Source organism: Pongo pygmaeus, chromosome 15 (assembly GCF_028885625.2).
Source record: "Pongo pygmaeus isolate AG05252 chromosome 15, NHGRI_mPonPyg2-v2.0_pri, whole genome shotgun sequence".
Classification (NCBI taxonomy): domain Eukaryota; kingdom Metazoa; phylum Chordata; class Mammalia; order Primates; family Hominidae; genus Pongo; species Pongo pygmaeus.
Window position 1 is genome coordinate 79,138,627 of NC_072388.2, and position 16,268 is coordinate 79,154,894.

The 16,268-nt window shown below is 37.8% G+C and overlaps 1 protein-coding gene across 3 annotated transcripts; it reads right to left on the bottom strand.

Annotated features, from left to right (window-relative positions):
* Nucleotides 1-711: 711 nt before the first annotated feature.
* DIO2 (iodothyronine deiodinase 2) lies at nucleotides 712-15,379 on the bottom strand. 3 transcript variants are annotated; one of them, XM_054448178.2, is made up of 3 exons: nucleotides 14,452-15,379; nucleotides 9,430-9,537; nucleotides 712-6,485 (listed from the first exon to the last, which is right to left on the bottom strand). In XM_054448178.2, exons 1-3 carry the CDS (start codon nucleotides 14,671-14,673, stop codon nucleotides 5,886-5,888), a joined length of 930 nt encoding a protein of 309 aa, XP_054304153.1. In that variant the 5' UTR covers nucleotides 14,674-15,379; the 3' UTR covers nucleotides 712-5,885. The 3 variants fall into 3 exon arrangements, with proteins under 3 accessions (XP_054304153.1, XP_054304154.1, XP_054304155.1); XM_054448179.2 differs by lacking the exon at nucleotides 9,430-9,537 and having other exon boundaries at nucleotides 14,452-14,673; XM_054448180.2 differs by lacking the exon at nucleotides 9,430-9,537 and having other exon boundaries at nucleotides 5,910-6,485; nucleotides 14,452-14,673.
* Between the last annotated feature and the right edge of the window lie 889 nt (nucleotides 15,380-16,268).

A 16,268-nucleotide genomic window follows, 5' to 3' on the forward strand; every position in this document is an offset into this window, starting at 1 on the left:
TGATTTTTTAAATTTCCTTTTGAAATTCTGGAATAGTATGTAAGATGCTAATATTAATAAAATTATTATGTGTAGGAAATCATGAGCAAGTTCAGAGTCTCAAGAGATACTCCTACTTTAAGTTGCCTGTTTTCCAAAAAATGCACGTAGTTAACCATGTTACGAACATATTCCTTTTCATTAAGTCCATTGCCTCCATAGAACATATCCTTTATACTTCCTCATAGTGAAAGTGCTTGATATAAATGTGTTCAAATTTATCACATATTAATACACTGCCAATCATATAACAAATAATATAGAAGTGTGTGTATATAGTACGTGTGTATGTGTGTGTGTGTGTGTCATTTTAACCAATTTCTCGGAAACTATATTAATTGCACTTAGAAAGCCTGAGATGTAAATCTAACGAAGTAAAAGTTGGCTCCACAGTCTCTTAAACAGGCCCCTTTCTATGAATTCTGTGTGTAACTTGTTCATAAGTATGGAAAGTATCTGAAGATTTTCTTTTTACTTGTCTTGATTTCCTTGAAGACCCTGGCACACAGCATGAGATTAAAATAATCTGGCATTGCTGGCTACTTTGCCCACAAATACCAAGGAATAAATATTAGAATGATGGATTCTCTTTCCCTTGTCAACCATGAATATGTCCCAGCCTGGGGCAAGTTCTAGGGAGAAATGTTAAAATAAACAAATAGAACCAAAGAGTAGCTTTATTCTTTTATTCAAAGTTTATTAAAATACAAGAACAAATTGTATAAGCACACATAGCACTCAGCACCAATATGATAATACTCTCTACTGATAATCTCCAAAGCAGTTCATTTTCTGCAACTGAGAAGCACATATGAGTAGCATATGCACGCATGCATTCTCACCACATTTACCCAGGACTCTTAGCATCATGTCCCGAATATTCTCCTTGCCAGGGAGACAAAGATGGGGAGAGGAAAACTAATGTGACTACATCCAACCACTAACTGAGTCGATGACTCTTTCGTCAGTAGTTATCATCCGCACACTGGTCAACTCTGCACATCTCTGTCTCCCTCTTCGGGCGCCCGATTACTTGGGCTAGTGAGTCTGGTGACAATGTGATGCAAAACTAAACAAAACTGGCCAACATTCCCTACCCAATATCATTTAATTGCTTTGGTTATAAAGTACTGGATACTTATTTCTTCACATCCCCCAATCCTAATACACATAAAAACCACACTGACCAGTGACATGGGCCTGGAGAAGTCTTGAGAGAATTTTCTTTATTTCCCATCCCCTTCTGTGGGTTTCTTTCATTTATGTGTTTACCTGTTTGCTTTTTGAGGGGAGGGGGAGAAATGGAGGGTTTGAGCCAAAATAGTGACTTCATTAAGCATCTGCTGGGTCTTCGAAGTCTCAGTAAATATTGAATAAGCTCCCTGGAGCTCTGCTGTTGCTGCCTAAGACGGGCAGCCAGCCCCGACTTGCATGAGCAGTCTTGTTTGGATATCTACACATGTTTGCTTTCTATTGGTTCAGACTCACCTTGGAACAGAGCTGGGTCTGTTAAGTCTGAGACCCTGCTTCTGGTACTATACACACAGGGCATTAGGAAGTGGCCCAATGTTTTGCTCATCCTAAAGTCACTCAATGACTTGCAGCAGCTTTCAGCCTTCCTTCAGTTGTGAGAAGTTTGTTTTCAAATCTTCCCAGATTGGTAGACCAAGCCCTCAGGGCCTTGTTCTTCCCAGTTAGCAAATTTCTAGCTCTCCCAACCTAGATCCTCTCTTTTCTTAGAGAGCCTCAGGACATGACCAAGATTGTGCCAATTGCAAAGCAGAGATTGGTACTTAAGCCCCATTCTGGAAGTATATATGAAGAGTGGGTTTGGATTCTATTTTTAGAGTGAAGGAGGAAGTTGGAATCTAACTATATATATTTTAACTCTGATTTTTGGCAATATCATTTAGGGGAAAAAAAAAAAAACCTCCTAAAATTAAAAGCCTTACTTGCAGTCTCCACTGCTGAGACACATGACATTGGAGATGTTCTGAAAAGCTCTAAATGCTAGTGAAGGTTTTCATTAATCCTTCAGTGGGACAGAAGTCAGTGTCTACATTTTTCCTTTTTCAATGGTCATATGATCCTAATTAAAGTTATTTTCCAAACCATCAGTCAGAGGTTTGGAACAAATGTCCAGATTCATCCATCCTCTTAAGATTGACATAAAGAGAAGTCCTGTAAGTCAGTCAATTCCTCTTGCTTCGCACATAGCCCATAGGGCATGCTGAGGACACCTTGTAATCCACCTTTGAATTTTCCCAAAGGCATACATATTGTCTCTAACCTGCCCTCTAGAATTTTATGCAGCAAGGCAGCACCAACATGTGACCTCACCATATTTCATAATTTTTATTTCAGAGCCCAAATAGTAAAATACACTCAGGCAAAATGAAAGACAATAGGCTATTCTTCCCACCGTGATGAGAGAATAAGCACTTCCTGGTTAATGGGAGAAGAACTTAACTAAACAGATCACTGGGAAGTTGATATTACCAAAAATCAAGGAGACGTGCTATCAAGGAGGTGAAGACACAGGACCAGAGACCCAATGTGAAAAAAGAAAGTCATGTAAGTTAAGTGGCTGTCACTTATCTATACAAAGTAGGAACAGTTACTAATCTGCCTCTAAGGAGGTCAGTTACATTTTAATAGCTGTATGAAACACTTCTACATTACTGTGCAGGCATCTCCATTCATGCCCATTCAAGAAAATCATTGTTGATCCCACTAGTATTTTCACTAAGCAATAAATAAAGTCAGTTTTTGATAGGCCCAAGACATAAGTCTTTCAAATAATAAGTGTTTGAGTAAACCCAGATGCTATGATAATATCTAAAATTTCTTGGAAACTATTTCAATAATAGACAAGCTAATGAAGCTTAAAAGGCTAAACCGATAGCTCCATGTAAACACAGCCTATGGGAGAAACATGATTAGGGACTAAGAAAGAGAACTCAGACTTTTATATATGATATAAATATATCATAGATTTATACTATGATATATAAATAGATACACTTTTCCCTGTGAGACTAAGAACTACAATTCTTCAAAGGAACATACCTTATGAAACACATGACACGTACGTGAGTATTGGCAATCTAATAATTTCTCAGCATATCAGCTAAAGCATTGATTTTCCTCTACCCCAAAACAATGAGTTCTTGTTAATTTCATAACAGAATACATCACAAGAAATCATAAAAATTCGTTGCAATAAATAGGTTACATAATTACAGGCTTAACACTGATAACACCATGACATTCTACATAGTGTAGGATTCCTGAGCTTTGTCCATTCATTTTCTCCATTGGCCCTTCCACAGCCTTTCTTCCAGGAATTCTTGCATGTTCTATTGAACATCTTCCTCCCTGATAGCCTATGTCTTTCTATGTTTCCTTCCTCTGCTTCATTTCTCCATTGGGCTAACCTCAGGGAGAATTGTCTGCACACATAAACGACCTCCTTCTTTAAAAATATAGCACAACTGGGTGATTTTTCCATCATCCTTTTCCCCAGTTGACTAGCACTGCCTCAGCCAAATCTCATCCCCCCACCGGCTTATCTGACATACTGTTACTTTATCGTACATATAGAACAAAGGGGAAGTTTAAGGACAACAGTGTGAATGTGCTGCAACCAGGTTTTTTATTTTACTGCTTTAGGGTTCCACGTAAATCTCAACACCATTTTGAGGTTAAAAATCAATGGGGGCAGAGATAAGCCTTGAATGTAGAGGTTAACAACTGAGGAATCTGAAATAATTATTCTCAATATGATTTTCCAGCAACTCATTAGATAATGAAATTTGCTTTGTTTCTTTGTAGGTGGTTTTTATAGAATTTAAAACATTAGAAAGCTGATGTTGCCATGAAAAATCAGTCCCAATGGAGCTTTTATATTTACACAATATACCAGCTGGTGACATGACTGATATGTTGCTCCCATTTAAAAAAAATAAAATACTTTTGGTTCTTGCACACCTAGTTCTCACTCTTTTCTCATTTCAGACAACTAGTTTAAGAATGTATTTTCAACTTTAGTTTTTTTCTATCCATTTTATTTATTTTTTATTCAGTTATTAATGGAATGGACAAAAGATCCTTTGATTATACCTTTAAATACAATCATATACTATGATTTCATAATAGTCTCATATTTACCAAAAAGAAATTATGATACAAAATTGGTTGGTCCATTCTTTTGGGGGCTATAATCTTTAAATATCACTTATGGGTAAAACTATAGTGTTTATTTTAAAAGGAAAAAATATTTATATATATATATATAAATAGCATTATAATCATATACTATAGGGACTTTAGATTACTAAACCTCAGCTAATGGGACCAAAGGAAGATCCAAGTCCAAATTCAAATGTCAATGGAAATTCCATTATATACCGGGGGTTGCCTTATAACAAAGCCTCCAAAATGATTGATCGGAATTATCTCTAACTTCCTCTTCTTCTATTTTGCAATGGAAGTAAGCTTGTTTGTTTGCACCTATTCTTCACTATAGCTCACCTACTTTGGGAGGAAATCAAGGCCGTGCTGAATGGCCATGGTACCTACCTCCCGCAGCAGCTGAGAATACATATACATATATTTGTATGTATGTATGTATGTATGTATGTATGTATGTACGTATAATTTCTTCAGCTCAGCATTCAGAGAGAACACTGCTATAGAGACTGAGATTAGGAATGACTTGGGCCACATAGAAATTGTAGGAATGGGGAGGAAAAGACCAGCACCACCAGACCCACTGGTTTTCCTTTAATAGGTATCATGGGGTATTAACCCCATGAAAATTAACCCAAAATTAACCCACTGAAAATATACATACCACATACATGGTTCAAAAGTAATTATTTCCAAAAGAAACCTCTCACAATTACAAATATTTAAGTATTTTTTTTCTTTCAATCCCCCCTTTCTCCTCTCTAGGAGCATATGGCAAATATATTGTTTTTATATGTGTGTTCTCTATGCCACTTTTAGTTGAGCTCCTTCTTCTTTTTCTGGCCTTGTGTATGTTTCTATGTTTCTGTGGCTAACAAACGAGTCCCACTCTCTACAGCTTAAGGGTGAAACTCTGTGAATTTTCCAAATCTTTCTGCCTCCTCTTTCCTAGCTTGTCAATTTCATTTCTTTTTTAGCACTCTCTCCACCTGCCTAGAAATTAACCTTCAGATTACAGATGATCATTCTAACCTCCCAGATTGAGGGATCATTCTTGGTATCCACAAATAATATACCAATAATTTCTGGGATATGAAGACTGAGAGCACTACATGGCTAGAAGCTGGAACATCAGAAACGACTCTAACATATGGTCTAACCTTAACACCAACGTCTAACAACATGACCTGGGTTCAAGGACTTTTTGTAATATTCGGGAATTTTCCAGCTGGGCTCCATCCATGCCAAATAGAGCCAAGGTAATACCCTGTATCTTAACGTAGACAGTAGCTTCCCTAATGTAGTAATTATTCAGGTAAGTCTTTTCTTCTGGTCTCAAAGCATGCATCAGATGTATCAGTTCCTTCTCAATGCAGAATGAACACATGCTGAATCAGGGTTTCTTCCTCTCCATCTTGGGATCTTTTCACATAGGGCTTTTTACTAAGAAGAGACGTGATACGGCTACTTACTCAGCCCAATGCCATTTGAGTAGTGAAAGAAGTATGGAGCTGTTAGAGATTCATGTTCTTCCGATAGATAAACTCCTGTCTTTCAGTAAGCCAATAGGGCTCTGTTGAAATATGGATTCAGTTCTTAATTTCCTTTCCTTTATATAACTTTTTAAAACAATAAGCTCTCTTATAATCATACCTTTAACCAGCTAATCTAGTTTTCTTTCATCTCTTGCTGAAATTCTTCTCCAGCCAATGCCGGACTTCGTGAAGGTTGTAGGAGAAGGGGCCCTTTCCTCCCAGATAAGCAATTTTCTGTCTCTGCACAATGCACACACGTTCAAAGGCTACCCCGTAAGCTATGTTGGCGTTATTGTCCATGCGGTCAGCCACAACTCTGCACTGGGGCGGCAAGGAGAAACGCTCCAGAAGCTGCTGGGCTGCTGCACATCGATCTTCCTGGTTCTGGTGCTTCTTCACCTCAAAAGACAAAGAGGAGTCCCCAGGTATCGCCCAGCCATCTGATGGATGAGCCTCATCAATGTAGACCAGCAGGAAGTCAGCCACTGAGGAGAACTCTTCCACCAGTTTGCGGAAGGCTGGCAGCTGGCTCGTGAAAGGAGGTCAAGTGGCTGAGCCAAAATTGACCACTAGTGGGCGCTCAGGGCTGGCAAAGTCAAGAAGGTGGCAGGTGGCTCCCTCAGCTATCTTCTCCTGGGTACCATTGCCACTGTTGTCACCTCCTTCTGCACTGGAGACATGCACCACACTGGAATTGGGGGCATCCTCACCCAATTTCACCTGACGGTAAAAAAAAAAAAAAAGAAGAAGAAGAAGAAGGCGAGAATATCACATTAAACACACTGCCACTTGAATTCACATTAAATAGTTACAATTAGCTCTAATAGAGTGTGGTATTTCCTTCAGAGCATGTGGTAAACATTTATTGATTTGAGTAAAGAGGCATCATGGCAGGTAATGTAAAGAATGGCCCAAAAGATAATAAAAGTCTTTTTCATTCTGTATAGTCACTGAAGATAATTATTTTTATCATTGAAGGCACTGGAATTAACTCTTTTTAAAATTAAGCCAAGGCTGGTATTCTTTACTATCTTTATTTTGCTGTCAATTCTTAACATGCATTCTATAACAAATGATTAGTTGACTTCATTTTAAAAGTTAGAAGCAAATGGTCTACTTTAAGACAAATTATCAGGGTCTTGGGACATGGTGCCTCTTTCTGAATTCTGAAACACCAGGCAGGACCTTCACTTTCTTGCATGATACTAAGTCATTTAATCTCAACCAATGGCCAGTAATACCAGTGGGCTCTATTCTTGGCCAGATCTAGAAAACCTGAGGTCTACCATTTATAAGAAGGGTTACTTCCCCTTAACCTCTTTAGTGATTCAGCTTTCCCACCTGTAAAACGGAAATAATAATGCCTGTCTTCCACATATGGCAACTGGAGGACAACATGAGAAAAAGAGCTCTCTGTGCACTGTAACTGTATAGGTGTGTGTTGTCCTTATCAGATGCTACCCCACCATGTGAAACAGAACATCATCATTCTTGGGCAATTCTGTGTTTGTTTTTGCTTTTTTAAATACCCTGAGCAAAGCTTTGCACTCTCCTCAATATGGCATCCTCCCTGGGGGCTTCTACTGCCACTGCTTTCAAGGTGGTTCTTACCACTCCAACCTTACAATTTCCATTAAAAAAAAATTAAAACAGGCAAAAAGAAACAAAAATGGTTACTCCAGAGTTCTACTTTAAGTCAATTTCTCATTTTCCATGTGTGCTTGTTTCCCTCTTTTTATCTAGGAAGTCACATTAAAAAGTACTTTTCTACCCCACAATTTGTTAACAAGCTCCTCTGAATTATAAAATATTGGGGCAGAAGAGGTAGAGATAAAAATTGTTTCATGTGCTCCCTTTGCACGTGGTTTAAATAGTTGAAAACAGAATGAAGGAAAGTTTGCAGCCTTTGAATCTGTAAATTGATCATAAAAAGCAGGCAACAATAAAAGAGCCAATTACTTCAGTTTGAATTAATACAATTGGATCTTCCTTAGAGTGGTTTAATCAAAGCCAATAACATTAGGGACAACTTAGGGACAGTACAATTGATTTTTATATACTATCCTTAATATTACAATATACTTCCAACTGGGTCGACTTATTTCCCTCATATACATATAGCCACACATAATGCTACTGTTAATTGAAGTCACTTAGAAGTGAATTGTTAAAGATGTAACAATCTAAACTGATATAACACACTCAAGGGCTTTTATTCAGAAGCTTCTATCTAATGTTAATGCATAACTCATTTTAACTGTAAAGAAAGAATTAAAGTTCTTTCTCTCCCTTCTGAAAAATCCTAGCAGGGAAGGTTTGAAATAAGCATTATTAGTGTTCTAAGAGAAATCTTACTGTAATAATCTTCCTTCTCAGAAAGGAAGCTGCTGGTGTGATTTAAGTAAGTACATTTGTTTTTTAGTCACCACCACAGAGAAAATTATTTTACTTATACTAACTTTCTTGATTAATTTGCAAATGACACTAGATGGAGAAATCTAATAAGCACATTTAGCTGGATTCTTTCATATGAACTACCCTAGTCTTTAAGGCATGAAAATATACATCAAATTTAAAGATATACATGTTGAAGGTATTATTAACCTTTTAATCCATGAGTTCTTTTTGTACTTCTTTTTTTATAGATCTAGGTAGTGGGTAGCAGTCTCTTCTCTTTAGACCTTTCCCATTTGAAATAATAGTAATGATTCTAGAAGGGATGTTTTAACAATATCATGTGTACTGTGTACCTCAACATACTGTGATAAGAAGACCTAAATGCATTCAGATTAGTCTGTTGTAGTGACTTCCTGTTAAGTAAGCAACGTGTACGCTTGTAGGTTCTTGATAGGTAAAAACATTCATCTGCATTTTGGAATCATTTTTGAAACCTATGAACAATTATGTGGGCTTGACAAATGTGCCCCTAACCCCCGATTCATCCAAGCAGACCTGTTGATCCTTTCATTATGTCTGATTATTCAACTGAATAATCTAATCTGACGCTTTAGTCACAGGGGACTCTCTTATTACCTGCAGTAAATTTTCTTGGAAAGTTAAGGCACCTTCTCCTTCTTAGAAAAAATGTATAGTTCAGCTGCAGAATTCTTTCCAAAACACAGACTAATTTGCCTTGGGAAATTTAGAGTAAGTACAACACTGTCACTCTAAAATAAAAAAAAATTAGGAAAGTTACCAAATTCATAATGCTCTTTATGCGGGGGATTTAGCATTTTGTTAGGATTAGGGTTAGACTGGGAAGTATTTATTTTATTAAATGAATGCTAGTTGTTATAATCCTAGGTCAGTGAAGAATTTTACACTTAATGATAACCCTGACCTGCAATGAACATAATCATATTTGGGTGATGGATAAGCCCACTGAGGCAGATAAATTTAGAAATATGAATCCTGGGGCCCTCTCATAGAGTACTACCGTAATCAGCACTCAGTGTTATTGATCTGTCCCTGATAGTCTCAGCTGGTCAGTGCACAAAACAAATGTGGCCTATTCTTTTTATTTTGTTGAGCAGCCAGCGTCCCTTACTGAATGTTATAATGTCATAAGTGGATATTCTTATTCATGAAGGTGCCTAGGCAAGAGAAAATGCATAGATAAAATTAATATTATTAATAAAACTAAGAAGGAAAAACACACACCCACCATCCATAAATCCAAATGTGAGTAGACCAGTAGTCTGCTTTTATAAGCTTCATATACTAGTCATAAAATGTGTCCATCTTTGCTAAAACCTGATGGAGGACAATTTAGCTAAAATAAAGAAAAAAAAACTTTTTTTAGATATGGAAGTTTCCTTTAACCTAAAAGAAAATATTCTAAAAGGATATTACTGTTCATTCTCATCTCCCCATTTGGTCACCATAAAAATTAAATTTCTAATAGACCAGAGTTTCAAATGGAGAACTTCTTGGTTTGCTGGGTTATGCACCCTGCTGAGACAGGCTGGGAGAATCACCATTGTCTTCGATGATGGAAGATTCTTTGTTCTCCCCAGGAGCAAAGCATTCCTTGACACAGAGCCAAAATGATGAAGAAAATAAAGTTGGTTCCATAATAACATTTAGGCTGCAGGAAAGAAGCTCAACAAAAACAAGTTATCCCCTGGTACTCCCAAACTTTGTTTTAATTTCCCACAGTGGCACAGAAAGTCTGGCCACAAGTTACCTATCATCTTAATTTCTCCTTCTTAGAGGGTTTGTGTTTGGTTTTTGTCCTTAATGAGACATATTTGCCAAAGAGGCATTCAAAAGGCATTTTTTACTCTTGCGGAAGAGTAATTAGGTCGGTACCTCTTTCCCTGCCAGCATTAGCTGCTCTAAAGAGAACCCTGCCCAGTATTTAATGCCCAAACACAAGAAGCATCATTTCCACTAATTGGTCTTGAAGTTCCGATGTTCCCAAAGGGTCCCTTTATTTTGCAAGGATCGGAAAGGACATACGTAAAATGTGATATTGTCATCGCTGACTTTTATCTCTCTCATCTGCACTATTACAGTGGTCCTTTCTTATGTTTTTGCAAGCAACATCAACACAACACCAACAAAGGAGGTAAATAAAGGATTTGCATTTTTACAACAGAAGACATCTCTGGGCCAAGTTCAAATGTTGGAATGGAAATCTTTATAAATATGAACATGAACATAAACATATAGCATATATAAAAATTTGATTCCCTTGATGATATTCAGTGTTCAGTGCATGGGGAAAAAGGAAATGCTGCTTTAGCATGTGGACTGTGAAATGCAGGGCAAGGGGGAGAAAAGAACCATTCATCAAGTAGAAGCAGAAACTACAGCATATACTACTAACCTTGTTTTTTGTTTTGGGATTTTATTTCTTTTTCTTTTCCACAGCCTGAGAAAGCCTTGTGGACAATATATCACATAATCTCGTAACAGAAACTAAAGCAAATTATAAAAATGAAGGGTGGGTGTGTGGTAGCAGAATTTTCACACATACTTCTTGCTATCCAAAGCCCTGAAAATGGCTTTATTAACTATCAGGAAGTTTCAAATTCTTTGACATAATGACCAGGCTACATCAATGTCCTTAGAAACATGGCCAAACTATCATTAAGCAGAGATTTAACCATTTATATTCAGATTGGCCAAATAAATCAGAGTTGAAGAATAGGCTACGTACTCCTTCCTCTGAGCTCAATTCCCTTTTAGCTATTCTCTTTTTAATTTGTACCTTGAAAATGTAGCTCTAAGCTCTATCATTCCCCAATGTTTTATCCAAGTGATGGACAAGCTCTGGCTGTGGCCTGCTTTGTGTTCTTTTGGGACTGTTTCTCTCTTAAAAGGGCCATTTTCCATTGTGGAAGCTAGTGTCAAAGCCTTGAGGTGAATGAAGAGGAGGAGGAGAATGTTAAAGAGACCCTTTCAAAACCAAAATTATATGTTCAAATGAATATGTTTTCTGTACCTCTGCAATATTAACCGTGCAGAAGCTAAACTGCCTGTCAGCATCTATACTGTGTGTTTACTTTTACACTTCATTTAGGTAAGAGCCAGGCTCCCAAACAGAGCAGTTTGCTTATTGGTTGCATGTTTTTAGTCTCTGAGCACCAGCACAAGGATATACTGTTCAGATGCAATGACACTGACTAAAGAAACTTAAATACCAAACACCTTTTATTCACCTCAGGGTCTCTCACCAGTGTCTATAGACTTTCCTTTCAATCAAAATTGTACACAGAATCCATCTCTTACTAGACTCACATTATCTTTAGAGGCTTCTCCATAAAGTTAATTCAAATCCTTTTCAACCTTTTAAGAAAGAGTATATTTAAAAAAAAAAAAAGAAAAGAAAATATTTTGTTCTTTCTTTATTTCTGTGTTGCCCCTTGTGGAGGAAAAACACAGGGATAATACTTTTACTCTACTTTCTCTACACATCTTTCCAGGCATCTGACATGCCACAACAAGGAGAATTAATAACGGTAAATCACATGTGTAGTTGTATCACATGGGCACACACCCCTCTCATCCTGGAAAACTTCATGTCTGGGGATGGGCAGACTCAAAATAATGCAAGTCAGGATTATGAAATAGTGTGATGCCATCTCAAACAGAACCTCCTACAATGTCTCTGGAAATGACTACACCCAAAGACAGTGGCACAGATGACAAGAGCATTCAGAGAAGTGATTCAACCTGGTCGAGAGGTTCTGAGTGACCCTCAAATGCCACCACAGAAACCACCACCCTTGCCATACTTGGAGACAGAAAAGAGACCATCATTCAGTTCCAGCTGTGTTCATAATGTTTCCATTTATCACACACCCAGTCCAGTCTTGTCTCTGGATATGTGGGTCCTGGGGTTGCTTCTGCACATGGTAGCTATTACATAAATCATCAAAAGCAAACATAATAACATCAGTCATGAACTTGGTCACTAATCAAATCAGTAGGCAGGGACAAAGAAATACAGAAGAGGAATATACAAACCATATGCAAAAAGAAAAAACAAATCACTCATCCTTCCCAATTTCCTAGAATAGGAATAACAACATATTGCAACACAATGGAACACTATACATTGGTGAAAAAAACAATAAACTTTATTAAAAATGTATTTGTTTGCTTTTCCATTTTATGTTCAATAAGCTGCTTAATGGGAGAAACAACCTCACTTAATATTTGTGGGTAACATTACAGCCCCCATTGTTTATGTGAGAGATGACATTTTTCATGTTTTTCTTAATGAAACATGACATTTATATAAGAAATATATGTATATAAGTAAAATTCTTTCAATAAGTGGTTTTTTTTTACGTTATAGGCAAAAGGCAATTGTCCTTCCAAAAAGTAAGAGTTTAATACACTGAGATCAAATCACTGATATTTTCATGGTATCTGCTAACATGTATAAAATATGATGTTGAAGAGGGAACTTCCTAATTAATAATATGTCTGATATACTTGTGTACCCCTCCATCTGCCTCCAAATTGCCTTCCACTAAAACAAAACATTAAAAACTTCCCATTCAATGCATACTTTTGTGGAAATGAAATAATCAATTCAATATCTACTTTTCTAGATCTCCCATCCTCGCTGACATGCACAATATAAATGAGTTTTTACTGTTAGAACTTTGAGCACCAATTCATATTCTCATAAAAGAATTTCCATCTACTAGTAACAGCTCTTGCTATTCACATTTTTAACAACAATAAACACAAACCCTCTTTAGGTTACTATCAATAATAAAGACATGTATTGTGGTAAAACTTCCCTAGTTCACAACAGATATTTTCTTCTTGAACATCTGATTTTCAGAAGAACAATCATGTCCTGAATTCTTTGTAATTTTACAAGTTACTTTTCTTTTCTTGGTGCATGGTTTTAGTTTTCTAGTGTTTATTTATGGAGGATGCATTCCCTTGCGCCTCTATTATTTCAAGATCCCCATCTCTGGTTCTAAGGTGCTGCCTGCCTAAAACACACCACTTCACTGAACACCTGGCTTCTATATTCCTCTAAAATACAGATGTACAGTTGCTTTTTCTGGCATCTTAGGCAAGGTCCCACAACACTTTTAGGGAAACCAAGATTGTCTATTTTGATAACTACTTTTGCCAAAATAGTTCATTCTTCTCAAGCCTGGTTGAGGGGGTAGAGGGGGGACCTTTAGAAGTCATATGGGCATAGCAGGTGGGGGAAAACTGACAAAAGACCAGGGCCAAAATCATCCTCTGTGCCCCTGAAGATCTTAGTTGAAAATGCTCTACTAACATCTCTCACCAGCAAAAAGCCTGGAACACAGTATTTTTCATTTAGAAACTAAGATCACTACCTCTGATTTTGAGAGAGCAGCCCCTGGACACTACCTGAGCAGGTAAGGGAGACCACTGCTCTAACGCTCATAACAGCTCTGAGATTTAATGAACCACAGACCCATCATCTCTTTCTAGGGCAACGTATTTTATTTTTGAGAAACAAAGTAAAGGAGGCTTCCCTTACAAATGCTGGATTTCCGACAGCTAGTTTTCAGACTTTTCTTTTGCAAGTTGATATCTAGTAACTCAGGATCACTGCCTGAAAATTGCTTCCAAAGGGTTCAAATTTGAATCAGTGTAGAGGAGGTGGCACACAGCTGCTTGCTTTCATTAACTCTTACCTATACCAGAAACCAAGCAGCTATGATGCCCAATCACAATTTCTATGACCATTTTCTTATCTTGTCAACTCTCTGAGAGTTTTGAGTAGCATTTCTCATTTCTTGCTTTTCAGTACCCACCCCTTGAACACACTTCCTCAGCGTACCTCAGCCTCCCATCAAACAAAAAATCAAAATTCCAGTTTATGGCAAGAGCAGAATAAATGCAGCAGTCTCCTCTTCCCCATCATTTTCTGACTTGTGCCAAGTTATTGTACCAGCACAAATGCCTTCTACTCCCAAATCACAGCAAGATATTAATAACCCTTAGTAGAAAGACTCCTTATTAGGTCACACAGAGTCATTATGGCTTAACAGCTGTCACCCTCCGAAGCTAACCTGTGCAACAGGTGTGGAAAGTAAACTTAGAGGCTCACTTGGCAACCCCACAAATAGGGCTTCACAGCTCTCACCCCAATGCTCCCAATGGCCTCTGGTCCCCAGCATGTGAGCCCCTGCCTCTGTAGACCTAGGGAGAAGCCCTTCTCAGCTCAGCTCACCTGTTTGTAGGCATCGAGGAGGAAGCTCTTCCAGACGCAGCGCAGTCCCTCTGAGGTCAGCATGCGCCGCCACTCTCCGCGAGTGGACTTGGAGCGGCTCAACAGCAGCACCACGTGCTTGAGCAGAATGACCGAGTCATAGAGAGCCAGAAACAGGCAGTTGGAGAAAAAAACTGGCAGAATTTGCAGTGTGATCAGCAAGTCTACGCTGAGGATGCCCATCTTCTCTGCCTCCTGAGTCAGTTCCCTTGTGCGCTCTGGTTCCCCTTCACCCTCTTATTTAAAAGGGGGGTGGTGATAAAGGGGGTGGGGGAGGTAAGGGGGAAGGTTGGGGGTTGGGGGAGAAGGGGAAAAAAAACTAAATTAAAAGGAAGCCCAAGTTGTCTCCTCTTTCAAAGAAGCAGAAATGGCAAGACTAAGTCCAGTCTCTCCAGCCCAGCAGTTGGAGTGTGCCCATCAATTCATTCAATTCGGAGCTGCCGCTTTTTTTTTTTTTTTTTTTTTCAGAATTTAAGATGTTAAAAAAAAAAAAGAAAAGAAAAAAAGAAAAAAAAAAAAAAAACCGGCGTACTCGTCCCTAATCCAGTTACCCCTGTCAGAGTCCGTTAAAGACAGGCAGTTGTACTTTCATTTCCAACACCTATGAGACTGTGGAAGAGATTTTAAAATTTTCTTTAGCCTTTCATTGTCTCTATGCTCTTTAAACGTAGCCTGTTTCTTTCTTGAATTGCCCGTTTTTTTTTTTTTTAATGTGCTTTAAGGGTAGTTTTTTTTTCTTTCTTTACTCCGTTTTACACACACTTTCTGTGCTTTTCTTTCTCCCAGTCTCACTCTCTCCCTTCCCCAGGAGCGACTGACTCCTCTTTTTTCTCACTCTCTGTCTTTCCCTTCTTGCTATCTGTCTGTGGTGCAAAGTGCCTCTCTCCGCAGCCCAGTGAGTCTCCCTGACGCCTTTTATACATTCCCTGGCTAATTGCTGCAATAGAGAAATGAAAGCCTAATCTTGGTAAAGATCTTGACGTCATTGAGAAAGAGGGCTTTACTTTGGCCAGGACTGCAGTGAATAGAAAAGCAAAACTCGACAACTTTTTTTTTTTTTTTTTTAGAAGGGATGGGGGAGAGACAGTGGAATTTTGCTTTGTGATTTAAAGAGAGAGAAAAAAACTAATACCCTTGACAGCTTTCAGGAAATGCTTCCAAACTTTGGGAAAAGTAATTTAATATAATATGCAGATTGATATGGCCAACACTCTCTTTTCCGATTATCATTATCATTAATTTATGAGGGGTTTTGAAAGAAAGGATCCTGGAAGGCAGGTAGAAAAAAAGAAGAGTTATCATAGGTGGTCTTTGCTCTGTTTCTTGGAAAATATGAACATTTATATACAATCTTTATACCTTTATACCATGACTCCAACTCTTTGTAAGATCTGTGACCTAGGTCTTTTAAATTTTTTTGAGTCATTATCTTATTTAAGAAAATGCAAAGTGAGTTGTAGGTGGAAAACTTGTAAACTATTTGAGTACCATCACAGCATTTCTTTAAAGCTTCTTGCAGAAACTTGAATACAGGTTTCTTTTTAGTTTTACCCAAGTTTCTAATGAAAAAAAAAAAAAATCCAAGTTCCTCCAGACAGGGAAGGAGCTAGGCGACATTCTTTTAGCTTCATTTTGCAGATAAAATTAAAACTTTCCATTGAATAGCATTAAGAAGCCATAAGGCTGAGAAATTAATTATTTATGAAAGTTCTTTAAATTTGGTGTTTCACCTGCTTCTGTTAGCATAACCCCTAAGAGACCTGATACTTTAAGGAATC